Source organism: Prionailurus viverrinus, chromosome F1 (assembly GCF_022837055.1).
Source record: "Prionailurus viverrinus isolate Anna chromosome F1, UM_Priviv_1.0, whole genome shotgun sequence".
Classification (NCBI taxonomy): Eukaryota; Metazoa; Chordata; class Mammalia; order Carnivora; family Felidae; genus Prionailurus; species Prionailurus viverrinus.
The window spans coordinates 40,969,041-40,992,869 of record NC_062577.1 but is presented as its reverse complement, the minus strand read 5'-3'; the positions used below and the strand labels follow the sequence as shown (position 1 = coordinate 40,992,869).

Here is a 23,829-nt window from a genome sequence, read left to right as displayed (position 1 = left end):
TTAGATTAAAAAAAATTTTTTTAACGTTTATTTATTATTGAAAGACAGAGACAGAGCATGAGCGTGGGAGGGGCAGAGTGAGGGGGAGACACAGAATCCGAAACAGGCTCCAGGCTCTGAGCTGTCGGCACAGAGCCCGAAGTGGGGCTCGAACCCACCAACTGTGAGATCGTGACCCGAGCCGAAGTCGGATGCTTAACCGAAGGAGCCACCCGGGCGCCCCTCATTTATTCAAATTTAACAAATTGTTATAGAGCACCTATTAGGCATCAGGCACTCTTCTGAGAACTTTCCACATTTTTTGAATGTTTGTTTAGTTTTAAGGGAGAGAGTGTACAAGCTGGGGAGAGGCAGAGAGAGGGGGGACAGAGGATTCGAAGCGGGCTCTGCGCTGACAGCAGTGAGCCCAGGGTGGGGCTCGAACCCCCAAACTGGGAGATCCTGACCTGAGCTGAGGTCGGCTGCTCAACCTACAACCACCCAGGCACTTTCTACATTTTAATTGATTTCATCCTTACGCCAACCCATGAGAGAGCTACGGTTCCAATCCTTGTTTTGTAGGCGAAGAAACTAAGGCAAAGAGAGGTTGTGTAACTTGCCTGAGGTCACACAGCTACACCTGGGTCCTGGCTCTTCTCTTCCTGGTGCTCAAGGCTGACTTGGAACAGGATGAGTGCCTTTGGCTTCACTGGCCCCTCATCACATGACCACTGAGCTGCGCGGGCCCCCACAACCCTGTCCTGGGCTCTCCTGGGCCGTCTTGGGGTGGAGTCGGGAGCCTGTATGTGCTCCCACGTCAGAGCCAAGCAGTGAGGGGCAAATCGCTGAAAGCCAAGAGGCGGCTGATGGGGCGCGATGCTTTTGACGCACAGAAGCCGGGCCCAATTCTTCACAGAGATGCCCATTCATACCCGAGTGGGGCGGTAAAGGTGGAGGTTTTAGAATCAGAGAGACCTGGCCGTTAGTTCTGGCTTTGTCATTTACCCCGGGGCAAATTAGCTCTGTGCAGCCAAAGCTTCCTCTTGCATAACAGGATATAACGCTACCTGCCTCAGCGCCTCAGCAAGCTGGCGAGAGGGTCACAAGGGAGAGTTTGCATAAAGTGCACATCACTCTCCCCGCACAGACGGCAGGCGTCAACGTCATTAGTTACTCTTGTCCTCTGAAGTCACTTAATGTAAATGTATTGTGACCCAAATGCCATCTGGTGCCCTCTTGCCTCTTTGACATCAATGAAAATGGATCAGTTCCCCGCCAATGCCACGGTCTGTGAAAGTCAGAGGCTGTCCCACAATGTTTGCTAATTCTTGGGGGTTCGTGTTCTGCCCCCTACATTGTCCTGTGTCTCTGCTTCCCCCTGCATCGATTTGGATGTAGAATTCATCAACTTGTGAGTTTTTATAAAAGATCCGCTCACATGAAGCCAATGCAGCAATGGGGTAGACTTGACTGACAATTCGGGGGTGCGGGGAGGGGCCGCATCCCAGAGTACCCGGCCTTGTCACTGTCCCGCTAATCTAGTGGTCCTCAGACGTTAGCCTGCATCAGAATCACCTGCAGTGTTGGTTAAAACACAGATTCCAGGCCTTCTGATACAGTTGATCGGGGTGGGGTTCAAGAATTTACATTTCTCGGGGCGCCTGGGTGGCGCAGTCGGTTAAGCATCCGACTTCAGCCAGGTCACGATCTTGCGGTCCGTGAGTTCGAGCCCCGCGTCGGGCTCTGGGCTGATGGCTCAGAGCCTGGAGCCTGTTTCCGATTCTGTGTCTCCCTCTCTCTCTGCCCCTCCCCCGTTCATGCTCTGTCTCTCTCTGTCCCAAAAATAAATAAAAACGTTAAAAAAAAATTTTAAATAAATAAATAAATAAAAAAGAATTTACATTTCTCTAAGTTCCCAGGAGATTGTGATGCTGCTGATGCGGGGACTATACTTAGGGACCATGAATCTTACCTCTGCCTGGCTCTCCTCCTCATCTGCCCCCCCCCCACCCTTGCCCTGGAGCTCCAAAAACTCCCCCCTCTAATCATGCCGGACTCTCCTGCTGTCTACCTGCAAATTCCCTTCCCAGATGGGTCCCGGGCCTTCCGACCAATAGCATTCAGCCGTATTAGAGGGCAAGTGTGATTTTAAATATATACTAAGTAATTTCGTTTGTTTCGGAGGGACCGTTCCCCCGTCTACACAAAGCCGTGCTTCTCTGCCTGGGGTCTGGGGCTAATCAGCAGCAAGTTCAGGGGCGGGGGTGGGGGTGGTAGTGGAGGTTGGGCCGCAGCTGTGGCTCCAAATTGCTCTGAGCCCCACTGCCTGGTCCGCGCTCCAGCAGGAACTGACATCAAACAAATGGGCTCTGATGCATTAAGTGGGGAGGGGGGGGCTGAAATGGCCCTCCCCTACCTTCCTCCACCTAATACGGTTTTGAGCAGTCGTGGCTGCCTTGATGAGAGCTGCCATAATGAATTCCCAGATTCCATCCCTTTGGGGGCAGCTGGCCAAGATGGGGTAGAGCCTTCACTCTTAATGAAGATGGGAAGATGACTGGTCCCCTCCCACTGGGTCGGATAATCCAGCTCCGGGCTGGAGATTAGCATTTCTAATGGGTTGGGAGGCACAGCCTCCAGGAGACAGGGATGAGGGATGACAGATATTCTGGGAATCCCTTGGGCCCGGAGGGGAGACGGCCGCTTTGTTTGGCCCCAGCTGAATTGAGGTTGGCTTTCTTCAAATAAGACCCTCTCCATTTCTGTCACCTTGAGTCAGGGGGCTCCTGCTCCAAAACCGGCCAGTGGACTGCCCCCTTCCCCCAAAATGTCATGTCCAAGTCCAGTATCCAAACATCCCGTCTCCAAAGAGGATGACACCGGTCTGGAACTCACCTGGCCACTTCTTTCAAAGGAACAGCTGTCTTCATCGTTCGTCCGTTCACTCATTCATTCAGATTCGTTCATTTTGTCCGTGCTGGGTGCCAGGCACTGGCCTCTGGATGCACAGATGACAAAACCTCTCAAACTCAGGATGTTCACAATGTAGTGGAAGAGACAATACGTGTATGCAGACCCTCTGGGAGAGATATAAAATAGGTGTTCTGGGGCCAGAGCGAGGAGGTCTAAACCAGACTGGCAGCCGCACGTGTGTGTGTGTGTGTGTGTGTGTGCGCGTTCGGGCTACGTTGGATATCGGGAAGACTTCCTGAGGCAGTGCTACCTGGGCTGATTGTTAAAGATGTGTGACCCAGCACAGAGGCCACTGCCTGCCTTCAAGGAGCCTGGGAGGGAGAGATGATCTTTACGGAGAAAGGAAATTGGCAGGGTTTGGAAGAGGAGGGAGGAAAGAGCCTGGAATCAGGAGTTGCAAGGGCCCGTTGTGAGCATTACTTCAGTGATTACGAATTATCCAGAAGAAGGGGCATGTGGAAGGTCGGGAGGAGGATGTATCAAACAGACTCACCTTTGGGCCATCATTCATTTGTTGAACCCACATTTATTGAGCCCTTTGTCCTGGATGCTATGACATTGAATTTTTTTTTAAAGTAAACTCTAGTCTCAACGTTGGGCTCGAACTCACGACTCTGAGGTCAAGAGCCTCATGCTCTACCAACTGAGCCAGACAGATGCCTCTATAACATTGCTTTGCTTACTTGACCGTCTCTTACGATAGTCTGAGCTTCTCGAGGACCCGAACTCTATCCTACTTACCTTACAGCATTAATTGGCACAGAGTTATTCATAGTTGCTTTTGAGTGGACTCGAATTACCAAAGCAGGGAAGTGTGAGAAACCATCGTATGTTGGGGGAGCAGGAAACAGGTTGAAATGGCCAGAAATTGGGGCATACATGGAAGAGTGGTGAAAAATGAGGCTGCAGAAGGAAGGGTCAGATCACAAAAGGTCTAACATGTCAAGCCAAGGCGTTTATATTCTATCCCCTTATAGGGGCACCTGGGTGGCTCAGTCTGTTAAACATCTGACTTTGGCTCAGGTCATGATCTCACAGTTTGTGGGTTTGAGCTCCTTGTCGGGCTTTGTGCTGACTGCTCAGAGCTGGAGCCTGCTTTGGATTCTGTATCTCCCTTTCTGTGCCCCTCCCCCGCTCATGCTGTCACTCTCTCTTAAAAAAATGAACAAACATTTAAAAAAAATTTTAAAAGATGGGAATGCAAGCTGGTGCAGCCACTCTGGAAAACAGTATAGAGGTTCCTCAAAAAACTAAAAATAGAACGGCCCTACGACCCAGCAATTGCACTACAAGGCATTTATCCACGGGATACAGGCGTGCTGTTTCGAAGGGACACATGCACCCCAATGTTTATAGCAGCACTATCGACAACAGACAAAGTATGGAAAGAGCCCAAATGTCCATCGATGGATGAATGGATAAAGAAGATGTGGTGTATATATATATATATATATATAATGGAGTATTACTCGGCAATCAGAAAGAATGAAATCTTGCCATTTGCAACCATGTGGATGGAACTGGAGGGTATTATGCTAAGTGAAATTAGTCAGAGAAAGACAAATATCATATGACTTCACTCATATGAGGACTTGAAGAGACAAAACAGATGAACATAAGGGAAGGGAAACAAAAATCATATAAAAACAGGGAGGGGGACAAAACACAAGAGACTCTTAAATATGGAGAACAAACAGAGGGTTACTGGAGGGGTTTTGGGAGGGGGGATGGGCTCAATGGGGAAGGGGCATTATGGAATCTACTCCTGAAATCATTGTTGCACTATATGCTAACTAATTTGGATGTAAATTTTATTTTATTTTTTTAATTTTTTTTTCAACGTTTATTTATTTTTGGGACAGAGAGAGACAGAGCATGAACGGGGGAGGGGCAGAGAGAGAGGGAGACACAGAATCGGAAACAGGCTCCAGGCTCCGAGCCATCAGCCCAGAGCCCGACGCGGGGCTCGAACTCACGGACCGCGAGATCGTGACCTGGCTGAAGTCGGATGCTTAACCGACTGCGCCACCCAGGCGCCCCTGGATGTAAATTTTAAAAAACAAAAGAATAAAATTTAAAAAAAGAAATAAAGACCTGAAGCAGTTTAAAAAAAAATAAAATTCATTAAGTGTTTAAAAAAATTTTTTTTAAAGATTCTATCCCATTGTAACAGACTGAAGGTATTGTAGCCTACTTGAAGATTTTAAGAAAGAAGTGACGTGATCAGATTTGTATTTTAGAAGATCCCTTGGGCTGTAGTTTCGAGCGGGGAGGAGGTAACAGGAGTGTCAAGGACACTGTCGATTCAAGATGAGGCTTGGACTACTGGTGGGACGGTACACGTGGACATGAGGGGCACATTTCAGAGACGGCTTGTGAAATTGAGAGCAATGACGAAGGTTCTTTCTCGTATTCCAAGGAGTGAACAGAGAGGTTCAGGAGGAGCAAGACCCGGAATCTGCCCTTATTTTATTCATTCCCCTGTGAGTGTTTTCACTCTTCCTTCCTCCCTCCCTCCCTTCCTTCCTCCCTCCTTCCCTCCCTTCTTTCCTTCCTTCCTCCCTTCCTTCCTTCCTCCTTCCCTCCCTTCTTTCCTTCCTCCCTCCCTCCCTCCTTTCCTTCCTTCCTCCCTTCCTTCCTTCCTTTCTCTCCAGCTACTTTCAGGGAAGTGCTTTTTTTGCATGATCCTGATTCACTGCACTCTCCCCCTTTCGCTGTCCTCTCTCCACAAAAACAGCTCCCCACCCTCCTTGGCTCTTCTCTCCCAGAGTTCTGTGGCTCAAGTTATGCAAATTGTTGTGTTGACCCTCAGATCAACTTCCTAGGTGTTCAGAAACGTTTTGGTGCTGATGTAGCTGGATTTCAGGGACGAGACAGGCTCAGGGTCTCCATGCTGCTCCGCCATCTTTGCAAATAATCAGCCCTCATTTTAATCTAATGAGACAATAGCCCCTCAAGTCACCGTCTGTTCTGAGGACTGGTGGAAGGAGAGTAAACACAGGTGGGATGGAGAGTTACTTGGTTGTTCTTTATCCAGGGGAGCTGGACTTGTAAACCATCAGTTATCTTTCTACACGACCAGAACCACCTCCCAGCCCTGCCCACTCTCTAGCCGCCACACCACCCCAAGGAGAGGGAGTTCCAATGTCTGGCGGTCCCTTGCCATTCCAATGTCTGGAGGGTCCCAGGCCTGGGTGATGGGCAGAGGGCCACTCCTCACTGAGAATTAGCACAACTCCCGGCCGGAGAATCAAGAAAGGGGGCGTAGCTGTTGAGCAGTGCCCCTTGACCAACACAGCCCTCTCTGCTTCTTTCCCTCCCCATTTGCTTGTTGATTGAGGTTCCTCTGAGTCTACTGAGGTTTTTGGTTTGTTGTAGGCAGTATTATTCATTATTTCAACAATATTAAATATGCTGGTATTCTCCCATCTAAGGGCAGAGGTGCAGAAAGCTTCACTGCTCCCCTTCTCCCAGCATCCCCAACATGGCACTTCTTTTTTTATTTAAAATTTTTAAGTCTATTTTTTATTTTGAGAGAGAAAGAGAGAGGGAGTGAGAGAATGAACAGGGGAGGGGCAGAGAGAGAGAGAGAGAGAGAGAGAGAGAGAATCCCACCCAAGCAGGCTCTGTGCTGTCAGCACAGAGCCCCATGTGTGGCTCGATCTCATGAACCGTGAGATCATGACCTGAGCCGAAATCAGGAGTCTGGAGCTGAAATGACTCAGCCGCCCAGGCACCCCCACAACGTGGCACTTCTTTCTTTTTTTAATTTTTATTTATTTATTTTTGAGAGAGACAGAGTGCGAATGGGGGAGGGGCAGAGAGAGAGAGAGGGAGACGCAGAATCCGGAGCAGGTTCCAGGCTCTGAGCTGTCACCATAGAGCCGGACGCCGGGCTTGAACCCACAAACTGTGAGATCGTGACCTCAGCCAAAGTCGGACGCTCAACCGACTGAACCACCCAGGTGCCCCCTTTATTCCAACATGGCTCTTCTTAAATGGTGCGTAAGCACACTACAGTCGTATTGAACCAGGGTGTCTCCACGGCTGTACGCATCACCACATGAGTCACTGTATATTTAAAGCTCAAATTGTGCCAACAAGTCTTCCAGGGTAAGACCAACTTCAAGATGGGGGCTCGTGTAGCAGATTCCCTAAGTGCGTGCTGTCTGGTGTCCGTGGAAAACCCTTTTGATTCACTCTGTTAATGCCGACACCCCTCTCCCTCTTTCCATTAAGTGTAGAAAATGAACAAATCGTCTGGCCAGAGTCCATTTTGAACAACTTTTATTATACGTTTAGTGTTCTCTATACAAAAGAAATCAGTTGTTTTTTTTTTTTACAGTGATTCAAAAAAAAATTCTGAATAATTTGGCCTTTTCATTGCTCATGCAGTCAGTTTATAAGTCCACGTATTAGATGGTCCTCCACGGCCCGGAAGTCTTCCCTGCTGAAGGTCACGCGTGACACCCTCAGATTCGCATCTGTCGCTGACAATGTCGGTTAATGCAAAATAACTCGCAAAAAAGGAAAGAACATGATGTGAGAGGGGTTAAAACAAGGTCTGCCATGGAGAGTTAAATATTTAACCAATGGAAAAAAGATCAATTTGCAGGGGTGCGGGTACGCGGGAAGGCATGGAATCGTTGGGAAAATATATGCCCACGGAAAGGAACAACTTGGAATGGTTGTGGGAGGGGGCGTGCGCTGGGAGAGGCGGGGCAAAAGGTCCTCTGGGGCCAGCGTGGGTGGGGGGGGGAGGGCGGGACCAGGACAGAAGGCGGCCACGTCACAGGCGACTGATGCTCAGCTCAGGAGGAGTGTGAGTTGGCAAAGAGCTGGGAGCTGGGCAGAGGGACAACACTGACTGAGGACGTTGAATTTGGAGATCAGAACAAAAGAACAGGGGCAGGGCCATCCAATCGGCATCGTTTTTGAAAAAGAAACAGAGTAGGGCACAAAAGTCTGGATTTCTTCTCCCAGATTTTTGTGTTTATTGCTTCACTGAAGTCTTTACATGTGCTGAACTCCGGCCCAGCGGATCCCTTAGCACCCCGTGGCCGAGAGCCGGGCGGAGAGAGTGCCCGAGGGACACAGGATGCTGCGGGCCCCAAGTGTCCTGAAACAAGAGATAACCACTCTAGAGTACAGTCTAGACTTCACAGTGACAAACGCCAGTCAGCTCGTCACTCTCTCCTGGCCTGGGTCGGGCCTTAACGGCGCAGCTGGCTTCACCACAGGCTGCCACAGACTGATCTTGGCCTCAGAAAAATCCTTTGTGTCTTTCATTTTGGGAGGCGTACGGGCAATGCAGAAGTGATAAGAGGTACGGAGAGCGAACCAGCGGGACGGATGTTAAGTTACACCTCTATTTCCAAGGAGGCAGCTGCGGTGAGATGAAGGAACCCTGGACAAGGAGTCAGAAGGCCTGAGTTCAAGCCCTACCCTCACCCTGATTTACCAGCCATGTGACCTTGGGCCAGCGCCTTCCCGTCCCTGGATTTTAGTGTCCTTGTCTGTACAATGAGTCATTCCCATTAGATCAGCTCTGTGATTCCTTTGCATGCTGAAATCTGAAGCTACCAAAACTACACACCTTGGGACCTACTTCGTCGCCACCCTCATCATTCCAGAACTTCTATTTAATGCTAACATGTTGATAGAGGTGCGCTGATTTGGGGTGTGGCTTGAGACACTGTCTGGTGGGGTCTTGTGGCTTCCCTGCATGGTTGTCCTTTCCCGCTGATCCTTCTCTGAACCTGTCTCAGGAAGGCTGTTCTCAACAAGGGGGAGAAGGAAGTGTGCTGGCCTGGCTTGGGCTGAACGGGCCAGCGACAGCTGGAAGGTTGGCATGGGATGGACCCATGGGATGGACCCTGCCTGGTGTAAGGGATGGGGCTGCCCAGGAGGTCGGCTCTGCCCAGGGCACGCACGGTCTACTCCTGACATTTCAAGGTTTTTCATTCATTCATTTGACATCTCTGATTTTTTTTTTTTTTTGAAATCAGGGACCTCCCTACATGCTTCTCCTAAGCCACCATGCAAAGCTCCACCAGGATCCTCCAGGTGATTTCTTCCTAGCAGAGCTGTGTGTGTTCGGCAGGGGCTGCAGGAGTGGTGAGCACAAGGTGTCACCAAGGGGGAGCAGGCCCTGTGCCAGCCTCCAGTGCCCTCCCACTGAGAAGTGACTCTCTGGCACCGGCCCTGCTGACCGAGAGCCTGGGGAGCCCCACCTCTTCTGTGTTAGTCAAGCAGCTTTGCAAAGACTGAGGCAAAGTGTTCCACTGCTTCCGTCCTGTGGGCTGTTTGTGACTCTCTGTGGCTTGGATCTGGTCCTGCAAGGGGCTCCAGGAGCCTTAAAGAGCCGCTGCCCATACTGCTTCTGGGGAAGGTGCCCTCTCCTTTGGGTCAGACCCCTTCTCAATTCTGCCTGCAGGAATCACCCAAACGGGGTCCAACCTGGGCGGCCCCCCTCCCCCTGCCCTGAGCGTCGATCGTACCCACACTTCACATCTCATCTCAAGAGGGCCAGGGTGTGAACTCACGCTAAGGCAATGTCATAATCCATAGCGTTCCCTCCGAAAGTGCCACCTTGCTCTGTGCGCGCGCCAGGCGTGGGCAGGCCCAGGCGTGGCTGCTGGGTGTGCGCAGGGCAGGCGGTCCCCTCAGCTGGACCATCCACAAAAAGACTCAGATCTGTTTCCGGCCCTTTTCTCAGGCTGCGTTCAGGGCGACTACGAAAGCCGTATCCGGCCCAGGTTGCAGATACCCCTTGCAGGGTGAATGGTGTTGGCACTGGCCGCTTCTTGGACAGGTGGACACTTCTCCAGACGTTGGGACTTGCCAGGAGGGGAGTGGACCAGATGCCTCCAACCTCCCGGGGCAAAGACAAATGGAACGGGAAAGAGCTAGTCTGGTTTTCCCTTAACCTAACCGTAACCATCTCCTCAAAGCAAGGTAAGGAAAGGTGGGTCCCCTTCACCCGAACCCAGGCGAGGTGAGAGGCAGCTGTCCCCCGGCCCTGCAACGTGCCTCCTCCGGCACTGGCCGCCCTGCCCCTTCAGGTGGGCCCTTGCCCCTTGGTGGGGACAGGTATTTAAAGGCGGGACTAAATATGGGAGACGGCGGCACCAAAATTACAGACAAGTCAAGCAACTTGCCCCCAAGGGCAGCTCAAAGAGGCTCGGGAAGCGGTACTGGTCCTGAACCCCACCCTGTGGTCTCTGACCATCCTGGTCCTGAGGTCTACGTGGTCCCCAGGGCCATGCGCTCCCTCTGAAGCTTCTCCCTTTGAGCCTGGAGCCGCCAGTGGCTTAAGCATTCGTCATGCTCCAGATCAGTGCCCACTGTGGACTGTCAGCCCTGTGAGGCGGGCGCTGCCCCCGACTATTCACCATGGTACCCTCTCCAGGTCTCGGAGCCCAGCTCAGACTGGATGTTCGAGACTACCTGGAGCCCACGAACGGACACACGAGGAAGGCCACAGCTCCTGTGGCTGAGCACTGCAGGTGGGACGGCAGCTCAGGAGGTGGGACTTCTAGGGTCGCTGCAAGATGACCCACACTTCCTCTGCCCCCCACCCCCAATAGCCAGGCAGGCGGAAGCACCGTGGAAGCACTGCCTCGTGGTTGGTACGTTTGCAGGTGGTCGCTCGAGAGCCCCGGCTGGCAGGGAGCGCTGGGCCACACTGCCTTCCTGCTGAGCTGGGTGGGCTCCACTCTGGGCTCCCTCTTCCCGCGAGGGCTGCTCCCTAACCCTGCAATCCACACGCCTCAGTATCTCTGCCTGGGGAGAACGGGTTCCCGGGGCTCAGGCTGGCTCTTGCCTGCCGGGAGGGCTGTGACGGGCGGCAGTGCGGGCAGCGTTCAGTATTCCCAGCACGACAGCCTCTCAAAGCGGCTGCTGGCCCTGCCTTCCTACGCGGAGGGGGATGGCTCAGAGCTGGTGGGACACAAACGAGGAGCGGACAGCTAAGGGAATCCTCTCTCCCCAAGACCCCGTGGCAGCACAAGCCCTTCTGCGGTCACCGGCTGTGCGGCAGTCACGGGACATCGCACGGTCCTCCCGCCCTACAGGCCTGCTTTCGGTGCAACATGGAATGAGGGCCTGAGAAACGGGCTAGTCTGCTCAGATCCAGAGTGTTTTCTGGAAAGGCTTGTCTTTGAATTCAGTTCGCAGGCACTCTTCCCTGACGTTCCCTTGAGGGACTCTGGGCAGACGCTGCAGGCATGCCCCGCTGTATCCAGGCAGGTGACAGAGGAAAGCCAGGGGAGGGGGCCCCTGAGCTCACTCCTAGCCCCCCGTTATTCACCCTGTCCCCTTTCACCACGAGAGGGCTGCCCCCCGGGCTCCTAGGCTGCAAGCCTGGCCACGGCCTGGGCCAAAGGACAGTTACTTGCCCTCGGGTTCAAATAGCGTAATTGGCTCAGCTCTAGGCTATGATTTCTCACCCGCGGACAGAGTGTGTATGTCTATGGGCTTGACCCTCACTGACTGCTTATTAAGTGATGCAAGCAGTGCTAATACCTTTGTGGCTTGAACGTGTGGCAGACGATGGTTTAATAAGTTCTCTGAAGGACACAGCCCTGTTCCTGCCCAGGCTGCCCCCCCGGCAAGCAGCTGGAGGCTCTAATCGGACGCTGTGCGTGTGGCCATTCTTAGGGGTCAGCCTCACCCTCCCGAAACCGACTCTAGCTGCAGCCACAGTTACCGGGCTGCTCTTAGGCTCAAGATCTCTCTCTGAGGCTAGGTACCTTTGGTTTCAAAAACGGATTAGGTGGGGAGGACGAAGGCAGAGCCTTCGGTCTCTGAGAACTGCGGTCCGCGAGGGTCTCCATCTGGGGCCACGGGTGGCAGGGCACGTGTCGAGCGGCTGCTTCTGGTTCTGCTGTGATGCTCGCATAGGCCGCCCCGGTCTCCTTGAGACAGACGTTGCTGGAGGCTTCAAGGCTTGCAGGGAGGGGCTGGGAACTGCAGGGCCGGAATCAGAGCTGCATAAGGCATACGAAGGGCGCGGAGTCCCCAGGCCAGGCTCTACAGCACTGTCAGCGCGGTGTTCCCGCGGGCTCTCCTGATATGTAAATACCCCAAGGAAAGGACACACTAGTTCAGTCTCAGGGGCAGCCGGGCCCCATCCACGCACCGTGTAAAACACCGGTTTCAGCATCGTACAGAATTGAGCGAGATGCTATCTGCTAGAGGCGAAAGGGGGAGCACCACCTGCCACCCCCAAACACCCCAGCAAAGCTTTTGCGTCACGTGGTCCCATCTCTGCGAGGACAGCGGTGGAGATCCCCGACCGGGTGGCGGGGGGCACCCTCTGCCCTCCACGCAGCGGGCCAGGTCCCCTCTCCCACATCCTGGGTTTCACTGATGGGGAGGAAGGATGTCGAAACCCAGTCCTTTTCTTCTCTCTGGAGGTGAGCCCAGCTCCCCAGGGACCGGACGCCCGACTTTCTTCTGCTTGAGGTACACGGTCACTGGAGTTGAAGTCTTTCCCATCAGCGCCCACTCCTGTTCCTCAAACTCCTTCTTCAGAGTCAGTGCGGTTCTTGTCTTGGATGCTCTGGAGGAAGGGGCAGGGTGAGAGCAAGGAGCAAGAGGTAAGCCCACCTCCCAAGTGACCCAGAGCGAGGCGAGGCGGCCCGCCCACTCTCTCCCTGCCAAAAATACTGTCATTTTCCAGAAAGGAGCCAAGCCCAGCTCAGCAACTGACAAGGCCAAGGCGAACGGGTTGGGGGCAAGGGGAGGCATATGGCGAGAAAGGCATCCTTCGGAAATACATTGGCCCAGTGGTGGTTTGAATACTACAGCTTTTCTGTCTGTTCTTTTACAGATCGATCCTTCTGCCTCTCTGGGGGAGAATCCACCCATTCTTTCCTCATCCAGGGACATTTGTTCACCAGGAAAAGAAAATGGAGATGCTGGGTCTGGGAGGGGAGGCGGGGAAGATGCACAAAGCAAAAACAAAGACAACGCAAAGGGCCGTAACCAACAGAAACTGGTGAGTGTGTATGCCAAGGTCAAGGGCGGGAAGTGGGGGTGGAAGGCTCAAGGTGGCTGTGAAGCTGAGCAAAGGACTGGGGTCCCTCCAGCTGAGCTTAGCCAGGACTCTAGCTCTCCCACATGGTGGCACCTCGGGGGTGCAGGGGGGGTCAGCGGGAGGGGGCTTGTGGTTGGCTGGGTGGTCACTGGTCCTCACAGCTTGGCAGACCCCCACGTGGTACCCTTGTCCCTGAAGGTGGTGGCGGCTGTGTGGTAGGTCTGTAGTGGCTTCATCTCCCCCTCTCCCCTCCTCCCACTTGCAAAGTAGTGGCTGTGCCCTGGGCGGAGGGGCTCCATCAGGCCAGAGAATAGATGGCGTTGACAGGTGACGTGGCCTCCGAACTTTCATTGCCCTCTGTCTCCTCCTTGTCCTTTTTGACCGTGTACTGGCCGATGAAGGAGCCGTCCTCATTGAACTGCCCCTCGCCACCCTCGCCATAGTCCACCAGGCTGTCGTCACTCTCCTGTTGCTTGATGGTGCCATCCAGGGACGTCTGGCTGCCCTGCAGGGGCTTGTTGTCCTCGTCACTGGCCAGAGAGAGACAGAGAATCAGGGCCTGGCCCAGCCCAGTGCGGCTTAAACCCACGCGGGGCGGAACAGGGCCGCTGGCCTCTTGCCAAGCCTATGTACTACACAGCTCAGGGAGGGTAGGACCTCAGAGGTCATCAGTCAACTCCCCCCGGCCCTCCCCTGCCTGGCTGGTTGACAGAAGGGAGCCCGAGGCCTGGAGAGGACAGGCGTCTTCCCCAAGCTGAGGCGACAAGTTGGTGCAGAGCTGGGCCTGGAGCCCACACTTCCTTTCTTTCTTTCTTTCTTTCTTTCTTTCTTTCTTTCTTTCTTTCTTTCTTTTTTTGCCGGGGATTATGATTTTAATTTTTAAAAAAAAATTTTTTTTTCAACATTTATTTATTTTTGGGACAGAGAGAGACAGAGCATGAATGGGGGAGGGGCAGAGAGAGAGGGAGACACAGAATCGGAAACAGGCTCCAGGCTCTGAGCCATCAGCCCAGAGCCCGACGCGGGGCTCGAACTCACGGACCGCGAGATCGTGACCTGGCTGAAGTCGGACGCTTAACCGACTGCGCCACCCAGGCGCCCCATGATTTTAATTTTTTATGGAGCCCACACTTCTGGACTCCTGGTCTCTTCAGGAGGCTGCGTTACTCTCTGGGGTAGGAGTGGGCAGAGGACAGCCACCCCAGAGCGAGGAGAGTCGCGTGCTTGTCAGACCAGGCAGGGCCAGAAGGGTCAAGGAGCTGGGGCCCCAGTCGCATGTGCGTCACTGCGTGGCTCTGTGGTCTTGGGAAAGCCTTTCCTCTCACTGGGCCTTAGTCTCTCCATCAAGAGGGGCTGAACTAGCTTTGACGCTCTGTGATCTGTGTGGCTCTGTCTAGAAAGGCTCTGTCCTTGACAAGAAAGCAATGGGCCAGGGCCACTGAGAAACAAACCTCTCCCTGCCTCTGCCCTTCTCGTCTTGGTGTGGTTTCTGTCGGCTCTCTGGTTTACCAGCGAGCAGATGCTCTTGCCTGGGGGCAAGCGAAAGAGGGTGCAACGCGGGGAGGGAGGGGCATGCACACGAGCGTGTGTTGCCAGCAACTTGAGACAAAGCCCCGTGAGTCTCAGGGGGTCCTGCCCAGCCTCCTTGGAGGCCCCCGGGTCCTGCCCCTCAGCCCCTCCTGGGCAAGGGGAGCTGGCAGGCTGGGGGCTAATGTGGCATCTCTACCTGCTGGGATGCCTGCTGTGCCCCGCCCCCCCGGAAGTGAGACACCCCCAGCAGCCAGTGTCTGCTCAAGCGCCACATCCCCTCCCTTGGCTGCAAAACTCTCTGCCCTTTTGGCTCGGAGGGGGTCCAGGTGCTGCTGGCTGCACTTCAGAGGGGAGACGGCCCCCCTGCAGGAGGCAGCCGGGCCACCAGCGGGAATCTGGGTCCCGGCAGGCGGGACCACAGCGGTGCCAGGCGGTATGGGCAGACACACAACGTCCCCTCCCTGGCCCCCGGGCCACGCTTAGCCCTTTCTGGACGTGTGTGGAAACAACCGGCTGAGTTGCCATTATAGTCGGCACTGCGTGTTGGCTTCTAACAGCAGTGCTGGGCAGGGACAGCTGTCAGGGGAGGGTCTGGAGCCAAAGCCTGAACTGGGTGTTAGTAGATGGAAAGCTACTAGCCCGCTCCCTCTTGTGCCCCATTAACTCCGCCTTCGTTCTCCGATGGCAGCGCTACGGGAGAGGCAGTCCTAGTAAGGCAGGCAGGTCTCTAGGGCTAACCTGAGTCTCGATGGGGAGCGGGGCTCACGTTTTGAAATGAGCAGCTTCTAATTACTGGGTTCTTGCCCCATTCACCGACCTTTTTCACATGTACTCCTTCCCAGGAGCGTGGGGATTGTGTCTATGTGCTTCTAGGGGATTCCAGGGACCTAAGCCAAATGCGGCCAATGGCCCGGCTCGGGTGGGAGGCAGAGGGAGGGGTCCTCGGTGTGTCAGATTCTTGTGGAGAATGAGGATCTCAAGCTGGGAAGAAAGACCTCTTCTACGGGAAACTCGAAAGGAACCAGGATGACGGGGGGGCCCTAGACACCTGTCCGCCCATCTTCCCCGAGACCCTGGAGAAACAGGTGGGCACACAAGGCGCAGAGAAGCAGACCCACCAGAGAGGTGCTTCACTGCTGAGCCCAAACCGAGGTGCGTGTGTGCGTGGTGTGTGGGCCCGTGGATGCATCTGTGTGTGTATATCCAGCCTCAGTGTGGGTGGGCCAGGGGAGCGGGTGGGGAGAAGGCAGGTGTTCTTGCCCAACAGCTTTGGTGTCTGGGGGAGGACAGGCGGCTGAGGAAGCAGCTTCTCATAGCACAGGTTGCCTGGCCCTGAATACGAGGAGGGCCTCACCCCTCTTCTATGGCTGCGCTGAGGGTCTGGGGGAGGGAAGTTCCATGTCCTTCAGAACTGATGGCCAGGGAATAGCTCTCAGCCCCTGGGGAAGATGGGCCCCAGCAGGGGTGCTGAGGACAGTCAGGGGAGGGGCCTCTCGTGTTTGCCCTCTTAAGAGGCTCTTGGAGATGTCGGGACTGGATGGATGGACGTACGTAAGCGTCCAGATGGACTCCTGGGTGGGCAGTGTCTTTGCCGCCCGTTGAGTTGACTCTGCCTGTCCGGCTGCTGCTGAGCACAGTGGCGGAGGCCGAGGATAGGATAAGGAGAGGTCAGGGGAAGGCGGGGTGATGTCACCCCAGGGAGTAACAGGGTGGGGGTGGGGAAGCAGGGCTCCGATCAGAGCATTTCCTTCCGCCCACCTTGGTCTGGGAATGAGACTCCAGGACCCGCCCAGCATCTTTCCTTAACTCAACATACATTTGCCATCAAAAGGGAGATTACAACTTTGTTACGCCCGATATGAAGGCCCATCCAGGTCTGAGGGGGGTTGTGATGTTGCCCACTAGCAGTAACTGGAAGTCGGGCCCCTGGCTTCTCCAGCTGTGCCACCAGCTCACTGGGTGGCAGATGTGGGTGGGCGTCCTGGGCAGGTCACTTCCCTGCCTGGGCCTCAGTCCTCTGATTTGAGACGGGCACTGGCCAGAGGCCTCTCCAAGGCCTGTTCGGGGCTAGAGCCCAGAGATATCATTCAAGTTCATGAGGAAAAGGTCTAGAACCTCCCCACCCACCACATCTAACACTACCCCTCATTTCTCACGGAGTTGAGCTCTCAAGACAACGTCCATTCCCCGGGCGGTTGTCTACAGGGTCAGGGTGGGGGTGTGGGCAGAGAGAAAGCCAACAGCTCATTTCGTAGCAAGGGGGTTCCCAGCACGTGCTCTCGCAGTAAAAAGGTGAAAACATACAAATAAGGAGCTCGAAAAAACCTGAGTTGTGCAGCTGAATGAATGAAATGCTGTTCCTCAAATCAGTGTCGGTCTTGCCTTCAAGGAGGCAGCCGTGTCCGGCACAATCAGGACGAGCAGAGGCCGTCCGAGAGGCAGAAGTGACAGACCAATGGATGACAAGGGGGCAGTGAGGACAGCCGCCTACCCGACACGGGGGTGACCAGGAGTCAAACAGATCACACACCTGTAGTCGAAGGAGCCATCCTCTTCCTTGGGGTCTTCAGGGCCAAGGGGAACATCCTTCTTTTCTCGCACTTGGTGGGTAAGAGAAGCAAAGACACAGACACGATGATTATGCCTCTGCTCCTTGGGACCCTGACCGCACGGTCAAGGCACCACCTCTGGGCTCAGCAACACGCTCCCTCTCAACGAGGCGCCATCAATGCCTCCCTCGTCCTTCCCTGGCTTCACCGGGTGTCAAGTTCATGGCGCCACTGCTTCCTCATGGCTGCGGTTTCTGCACATCTCCACTGGCAGCTGAAATGTCCTCCCACCTGGCTCCCCACCACCTCTCCGTGGGGTTGGCCACAAACACCCAATGGATGCGACCCTCCCTGGGTCTGCCCTCTATTGTCATAATTTGCGTCTGTCTCTTAAAAGCCCCTAGCAGGGTGCCCTGGGCAGAGGGCAGAGGGCCCTACGCTCCGTACGCACCCTCAGAATGGAAAATGCTTTCACATCTGTGACCTCACTTGTTTGTGCGACTCCCTGTCCCTATACCACCTGTGTGATTTTGTACACACCCCTCCAAGGCCCTGTTTCATGCTGTGACGTTCCTTCTGTGCCCAATGCAGTGTGTTGAGGGACAGATCATCTTTCTTCTGGTGTCCTGAGCACTCAGCACAGAGCCTGGCACACAGTGGACACTTACGCGGATGGCTCTTTATGTATCCTTCCTGAGGTACAGGGCAGGAGAATCGCCCCATTTAAGGAGAGGGAAACTGAGCCCTTGGAAAATGAAGAACATGTCATATAACTAATTAGTAACTGAATAACGTCTAGAGTGAAAGCTAGAGCCCAGGCCTCATGGTTCACTCATCTTTCCACTGGACCAGGGCCCTACCCTGTATCTGGAGGGAAGGCAGTAAGCCTTGAGAGCTTTCTGGAATGGAACACTTTCTACATGGGCAAAGGAAGGCTCAGAGTTTATCTGGTGAGTGGGGGGTTGGGGGTGAGCTCAGTAAGGCCGTTCTACTCCCTGACTCTAGAGCTTTCTCTCTTATAGAAGAAAAACAATCCCAACACAGCACAACCAAGTGAAAGAAAACGTCATTTGCCAATGAAGAATTAGAATTTCCTGCCCTTCCTCACAAACAGACATGTGCCTCACTTCAAGGAGATTCTTTAGAATCCTGGGGTCTGAGGGAATGTGGGCAGGGGAAGGAAATAAAAGAATCTTCTCTCTGAGTTGAGTTTTAGGGGGCCCCCGGAGGAGGACTTGTTTAGAGGCCGGGAGAGGCAGGCATTTGGGGAGCACGGGCTGTGCTTTAGGGGGCAGGGAGTAATTTCATTTTGCAGACCAGCAGGATTTTCACTCTCTGGGCCATCCATTATCCTGTCTCCTGTCATCCTACCCACCCCCTCACAGACAGATGGCTTTCTTGCCCCTGTTTGAAAAACAATCAATATTTCCAGAAGCAAGAATGCCAGAGGTCCTTGTCCTTGACCTTGGTTTGTCTGGGCTGGTGGTTCTTGAGGCCCCCAGAAGAGAAATGGCGCTTTGGGACTCTCTGGGAAGCCCAAGGCTCCTTCAGGAACGAGGGAGTCTGTATCACGCAAGCCACCCCTCAGCCTCTGCCTGCCCTTCACGCAGGAGCTCCTGAGCCTCTGTTGGGGTATCTGTCATTACAGCCCAGTGACCGAGAGCCTCACGGGTGTGCTTCTTCCCTCCAGACCCTCCCCTCTCCATTCTCTCTCTCACAGAGAAAATACCTTTCTTCCTTCCTCCTTCCTTGGGACACAGGATCCTAATGGGATTCAGGTTGAAACAAGTCAATTTGCTAAGCAGATGGATGGTGTGCCAAGGGGAGGGAAGGTCATTCTTAATAGGAGCCAGCGTTCCTTCTAGCCCCTCTTTGGAGCTGCCTGGACCACGCCGTCTGCCCACCTTGGGCGAGCTTAATTAATTCAAGTGCTCTCCGGCACCTCTCAGATGCACAGACCAGGCAGGAGGACTGTACGTCCGAGCTCGGCAGGGGTTGGGCTCACGGGGAGAACAGAACCCCCCCCCCCCCCCCCGGATCCGGCAGGGGACCCGGCGGCTCCCTGGAAAGCCTGCCGGCCCCACCCCCCCAAGCCCACTCGCGTGTTACATCTTACCTGGGTACTTGCCACCTCGACTCCTCTTGATGAAACAGACAATGAGCAGGATCAGTACCAGGAGGGCGATGGCGCACATGAGCCCGATGAACCAGCCCTGGGTGGCGATGTCCGCCTGGTTGTTGGTGTAAGCTGGTGGGGGAGGGAGGGCCGGAAGCAAACACGTGAATGATTTCCCACGGGAGAAGGTGAGGAGGGGAAGGTGAGGGAAGAACGGCTATTTCACGTCGATGTTCCTCCTGGAGCCTTACGCTACCACCTAGCAGCCCTCTGGCCCAAACTACCCCACAACAGGGACAAAGAGAAAATAATTAAAGAGCCAAGGTCAGAAGGTCAGAAAAGAGGCACAGGAAAGGGGTAGAGGGAGCAGAATAAGCAGCAGAAGGCTGAACAGGTCCTTCAGGAAGGGAAAGAGTCCTAAGGACGGGGCATGGCGTTCTTGCAACCCAGACGGCTGGTCACAGCCCGGTGGGGACTGAGGGAAGGCCGGGATCGGCCCCGGAGGTACGATTCTCCGCGGACGAGCTTGGGGTGAGGAAACGGGACTCTGCTACCCACCAGGGAACGGGGGCCATGGTTAACATGGCAAAAGCCTGTTAGAAGAACACCTTCGAAGGCCTGCACAGGCACAGAACGGCAACCTTTCCCACCAACCTGGCCCCAAAGCCAACTGGGCTTCTGGGCAGTGGGTCTGGGCAGGGTGTGGCTCCAGGATGCCCCGTGCCTTCTCACGCTCCCCCAACTGGATCGGGCGCTCCCTGACAGCAGAGATAATTCCTGTGCGGGTACCCGGATGGGCTGAGGGCACGGCGGGGGCCGGGGCCGTGCCTTCAGCGTCCAGCCACTTGCAAGCCATTGCCAACGCGTGGAGGTCCCCCCCGCCCCCGCCACCAATCGCCATGACAATGAGTCCCTCTCTGTCCCTTCCCAGTGCTCGTGAAGACATGTCCCCGTGTGGGCTGACCCCTTCACAATCCAAGGGGCACTTGGGTGGGCCAAGAGGACAGCAGTTCAGGTGTCCTCTGCAGGTATTCTGGATGACCCAACGGTTGGCATGAGGGTTTGGGAAGGGGTGTGGTGTGGGCAAAACCCACTCACCCTACTCCTTTCTGTGGATTAGAGAACAGCAGCGGCTCCCAGCCTGCCACGGAAACCGAGACTTGGGAGGAGCGGCAGGATCCAAGCAACTGAGCCAACTCAAAGTAGCCCCGGGACCAGCCTGGTGAGCCGAGGGGCGTCTCACAGAGCCAGGTGACAGCAGGGTCCCAGAGAGCCCATGGAGCCCCGGGCCAAGGCACGGGACCTCCTCCTGGGGACGAGCACGAGGAACAGAGGGGGTGACCAGGAGCCCTCATGCTCCAGGGTCTCCATCACATGCTTTTTTGTGGGGGAGGGGTCTGGGTGCGATCCTACCCTTTGCTCTTCCTGGGCACAGAAACTATCTTTAGAGCCTTCTCTGTGCCTGGGCAAGGGAATGCACCAAGAAGAGGGTGGACAAATGGGGCACGAAATACGTGCTTTCGTGCTCTCTGTGCTCTGGCTGCCCTGGCGTGATTACCCGATCTGTGTATGTTGTGCGGGGATGGCCCATCCCTCCCACCCCTACCCCTGCAGGCTGTTCCATGAAAGGTGCTAGAGAGATCCTCCCCAAGCCCCTCAGAGGAGCAAACCACTTCCTTGCTTCAACCCTCCAATGCTTCCCATTGTTACTGGGTGAAAAGCTAGATTTCTGTCCTGTCCTGGCAGGCCCCACCCGAGCTGGCCCCGGACATTTCTCCAGTCCGGTCTTCTACCCTCACTCCTCTAGCCACACTGGCCACTCATGTCCCTACCTCAGGGCCTTGGCATCTGCCACTCTTTCTTCAGACGGCTGCCTCGGCAAATGTCACCTCCTCTTAGAAAGGCCTTCCCAGACCTTCACAGCTAAAGCCAAAGCCCCCTCCCCCAACCAGCCACTCGGGTTTCTCTCTCTCACAGCACCTGTTCCCACCGGATACGGTCCCACTATCACAGTGCACACTCGGAAGCACCTCCTGTGGGCTAGTCACGGCTCTGAGTACGTCTCCACCCAGCATCTAATTCGATCCTCACAATCCCATCAGGTAGGCTTTATTAGCTCTATTTTACCGGCGAGAAAACTAAGGCACAGAGATTTTACGTGATTTGCTCAAGGCAAAGAGCTCGTAAGCTACGTGTTCCTCGACTGGGCCTTCGCTGCTGCCCGCCCATCTCTCCATCCCCCTCTCACCATCCTCCCACACTGCTCCTCCCTCTCCGTGCTGCCCCACGCTACCCTCTCCCTGGGTGGGCGGCTTTCCCCCTTCCACTCGGGTGACCACCGAAACCTCAGAGTCTCCACAGCTGTCCCTTCCTCCATGGCACTGGTGGCAGCTCTCCCTTCCTGGGTGGCTCAGTCCTAGAAGGACGTCAAGCCCTCCAGCATCTTCCTCTTTGCTGCCTCCTCCCCTCTGCTCTTAAATACAGCGAAGCTTCCAGCATCTTAAAAGAAAAACCCTAGAGGCAGCCGCCAGTCTTTTCAGCTCTAGCGCAGGCACTGTCCTTTTACAGGTGAACTTCACCTTGCACGGTCTCCAGTTCCTGTCACCATCTTTCTCTGATCCCGACGGGAAAACCTCAAGCCCCTCTCTACTCAGTGCTTCAACTGCTATCGTGGAGTGGGTCTTTCCCCAAACGACCTCTACAGCCTTGGCTCCTCCCCTCACCTGTCCTCCGGTCCTGACTTTCCAACAGGCGATCCCTTTGTTCACCTCGCATTGTCCCTCCAGCCAGTGCTGCAGCTGTAAGCCCAGTGCTCCCAGCTAACATCCTCCCAACATCTCCTCCGGTGCTCTGTCTGCTTGACACATCGTGTATTATGCTCCCGGAACACCTTTGTCATGCCTGGCCTTCCGGGCACTTGGTTCTTCCCCTCCCTGCATCTCCCCCTCCCCCCCCCCCACACCCATGCCCATCTTGCTCTCTACCTTTCCACATTCCACCCCACCTTCCCGAATCTCCCACTCCTCCGGCTTACAGCAATCTCAGAATTCACCCCTGTCTACTTCACGAAATGTAATACTCAGTTGCTCTGTTTCCTGGGTCCTGATTTCCAACTATACTATTCAAGGCTTGAGAACAGGGGAGTCTTTGAGCCCCCCTAGGGCTTAGCACGATGCTGGTCACATAACAAGTAGGCGGTGAACACTTATGAATGATCAGTTTAATCCTAACTTAATATGGTTAGCTTGGGATACCGACCGGGGTCACTGGGAAATTGGCTTGGCCATGCACCACACCCCGAGTCTGGATGGTGGTGCCTGTCCTTTGCAGAGCATTTGGTTCGTAGGTGTGCAGTGACCTGTTTGCTCCCCAAGAAGCCACCTCCACGAGCCTCTTGGGAGAGAAGGTCACAATTCCAGGGAGAGTGGCCACACGGGCAAAGAATTTTCTGTGAGGTTTGGACACAGAAGCCTGTTCAAATCCAAGTGGGTTTTGTAACTATGAGTAGTGCTGGATGTTAATTAAATTTTTTGTGGAGGTCATTTTGCAGTATATACATATATCCTATCATTATATTGTACGCCTGAAACGAATACGATGTTATATGCCAACGATATCTCAGAATGAACCCAAACCCAAACCCAAACCCGAACCAAATGGGATCTGGGGTAAGGTGGGTTCAACTGGACCCCATCAAAATGATTTAGTTTCTCAAGTACCGAGAGCAATTTAGGACCAGATGATCTCACGGAGGACGTGACCCGACAGAGTGGACTCTGAGAGACGGAAGGCACTGTAGGGAGGCTTCAGGGTATTACATTTGGCCGCCGACACCATTCTTAATCGATCTGTTCAACGTGTTTCAAGATTCCTAATGGACACAGTAATGACAACGTTCAAAGACCAGGGTGTGCTTACACTCACCACCTTCCGCTGGAACAGGGAGCCAGAACAGCACCTGCTCCTCCGGCCCACAACGTCTGGCCAACTCAGGTCCAAGTGCCTCTGACTCTAGACCAGAGGCCATATTTCGTGTGCCTTCCACACCACACCCTACAAGACTGCTCAGAAATGGGCCATTCGTCTGCAAGACAGGCAGTTCTCACGACTCAAAGGCCAGTCACTCAACGTCCGCAGAAGAATTACATTTCACAAACAGGGGGAGGTGAGCAAATAGAACAGGGGCAGACTTCCTTCAAATGCGCTTAGGCTTAGCTGCTCTTAGTTAAGGACCATCCGATGCCTCTGTATCACCACCGTGCCCCATCCCGGGTTTCTTCCAAACACAGCAGGAAACTGACCACAGTGAGGTCCCCTAATGTCCCTCCTCCCACTTTCCTGAGGTCTGAGGCAGTCTGCTGTCTGTCCCACTGGCCCACTGTCAGCACCTGGGTGCTGCCACCTCGCCCCACCCTGCTGACCCCAGCCGACCCCAGGACAGAAGAGCTCATGAGCCCCTTAGAGCCCAGGGCTATGCGTGTGTGGCCCCTTGGGTCTCTTTGGCTTTAAAAGCTTCAAGGAGGTGATTAACTTTCCATGTGGGATCTTTCCAGTGAGGGTCAGGGAACCAGTTAGCATTCCTCGTGGTTTCCTTCTATTTCCCCCCTGAACCACTGCTGCGTGTCTGGGTCTGTGGACTA

The 23,829-nt window shown here is 54.5% G+C and overlaps 1 protein-coding gene across 2 annotated transcripts in view; it reads right to left on the bottom strand.

The window, feature by feature from the left end:
* Positions 1-7,222: 7,222 nt before the first annotated feature.
* Positions 7,223-23,829, bottom strand: part of NFASC (neurofascin) — a 182,938-nt gene continuing 166,331 nt past the window's right edge. For both annotated transcript variants that reach the window (XM_047840931.1, XM_047840930.1), the window contains 3 exons: positions 19,190-19,321; positions 17,055-17,124; positions 7,223-13,524 (listed from right to left, as the gene is read on the bottom strand). In XM_047840931.1, coding sequence (XP_047696887.1) covers positions 13,293-13,524; positions 17,055-17,124; positions 19,190-19,321 — 434 coding nt within the window. In that variant the 3' untranslated portion in view covers positions 7,223-13,292. The remainder of the gene's footprint in view (positions 13,525-17,054; positions 17,125-19,189; positions 19,322-23,829) is intronic.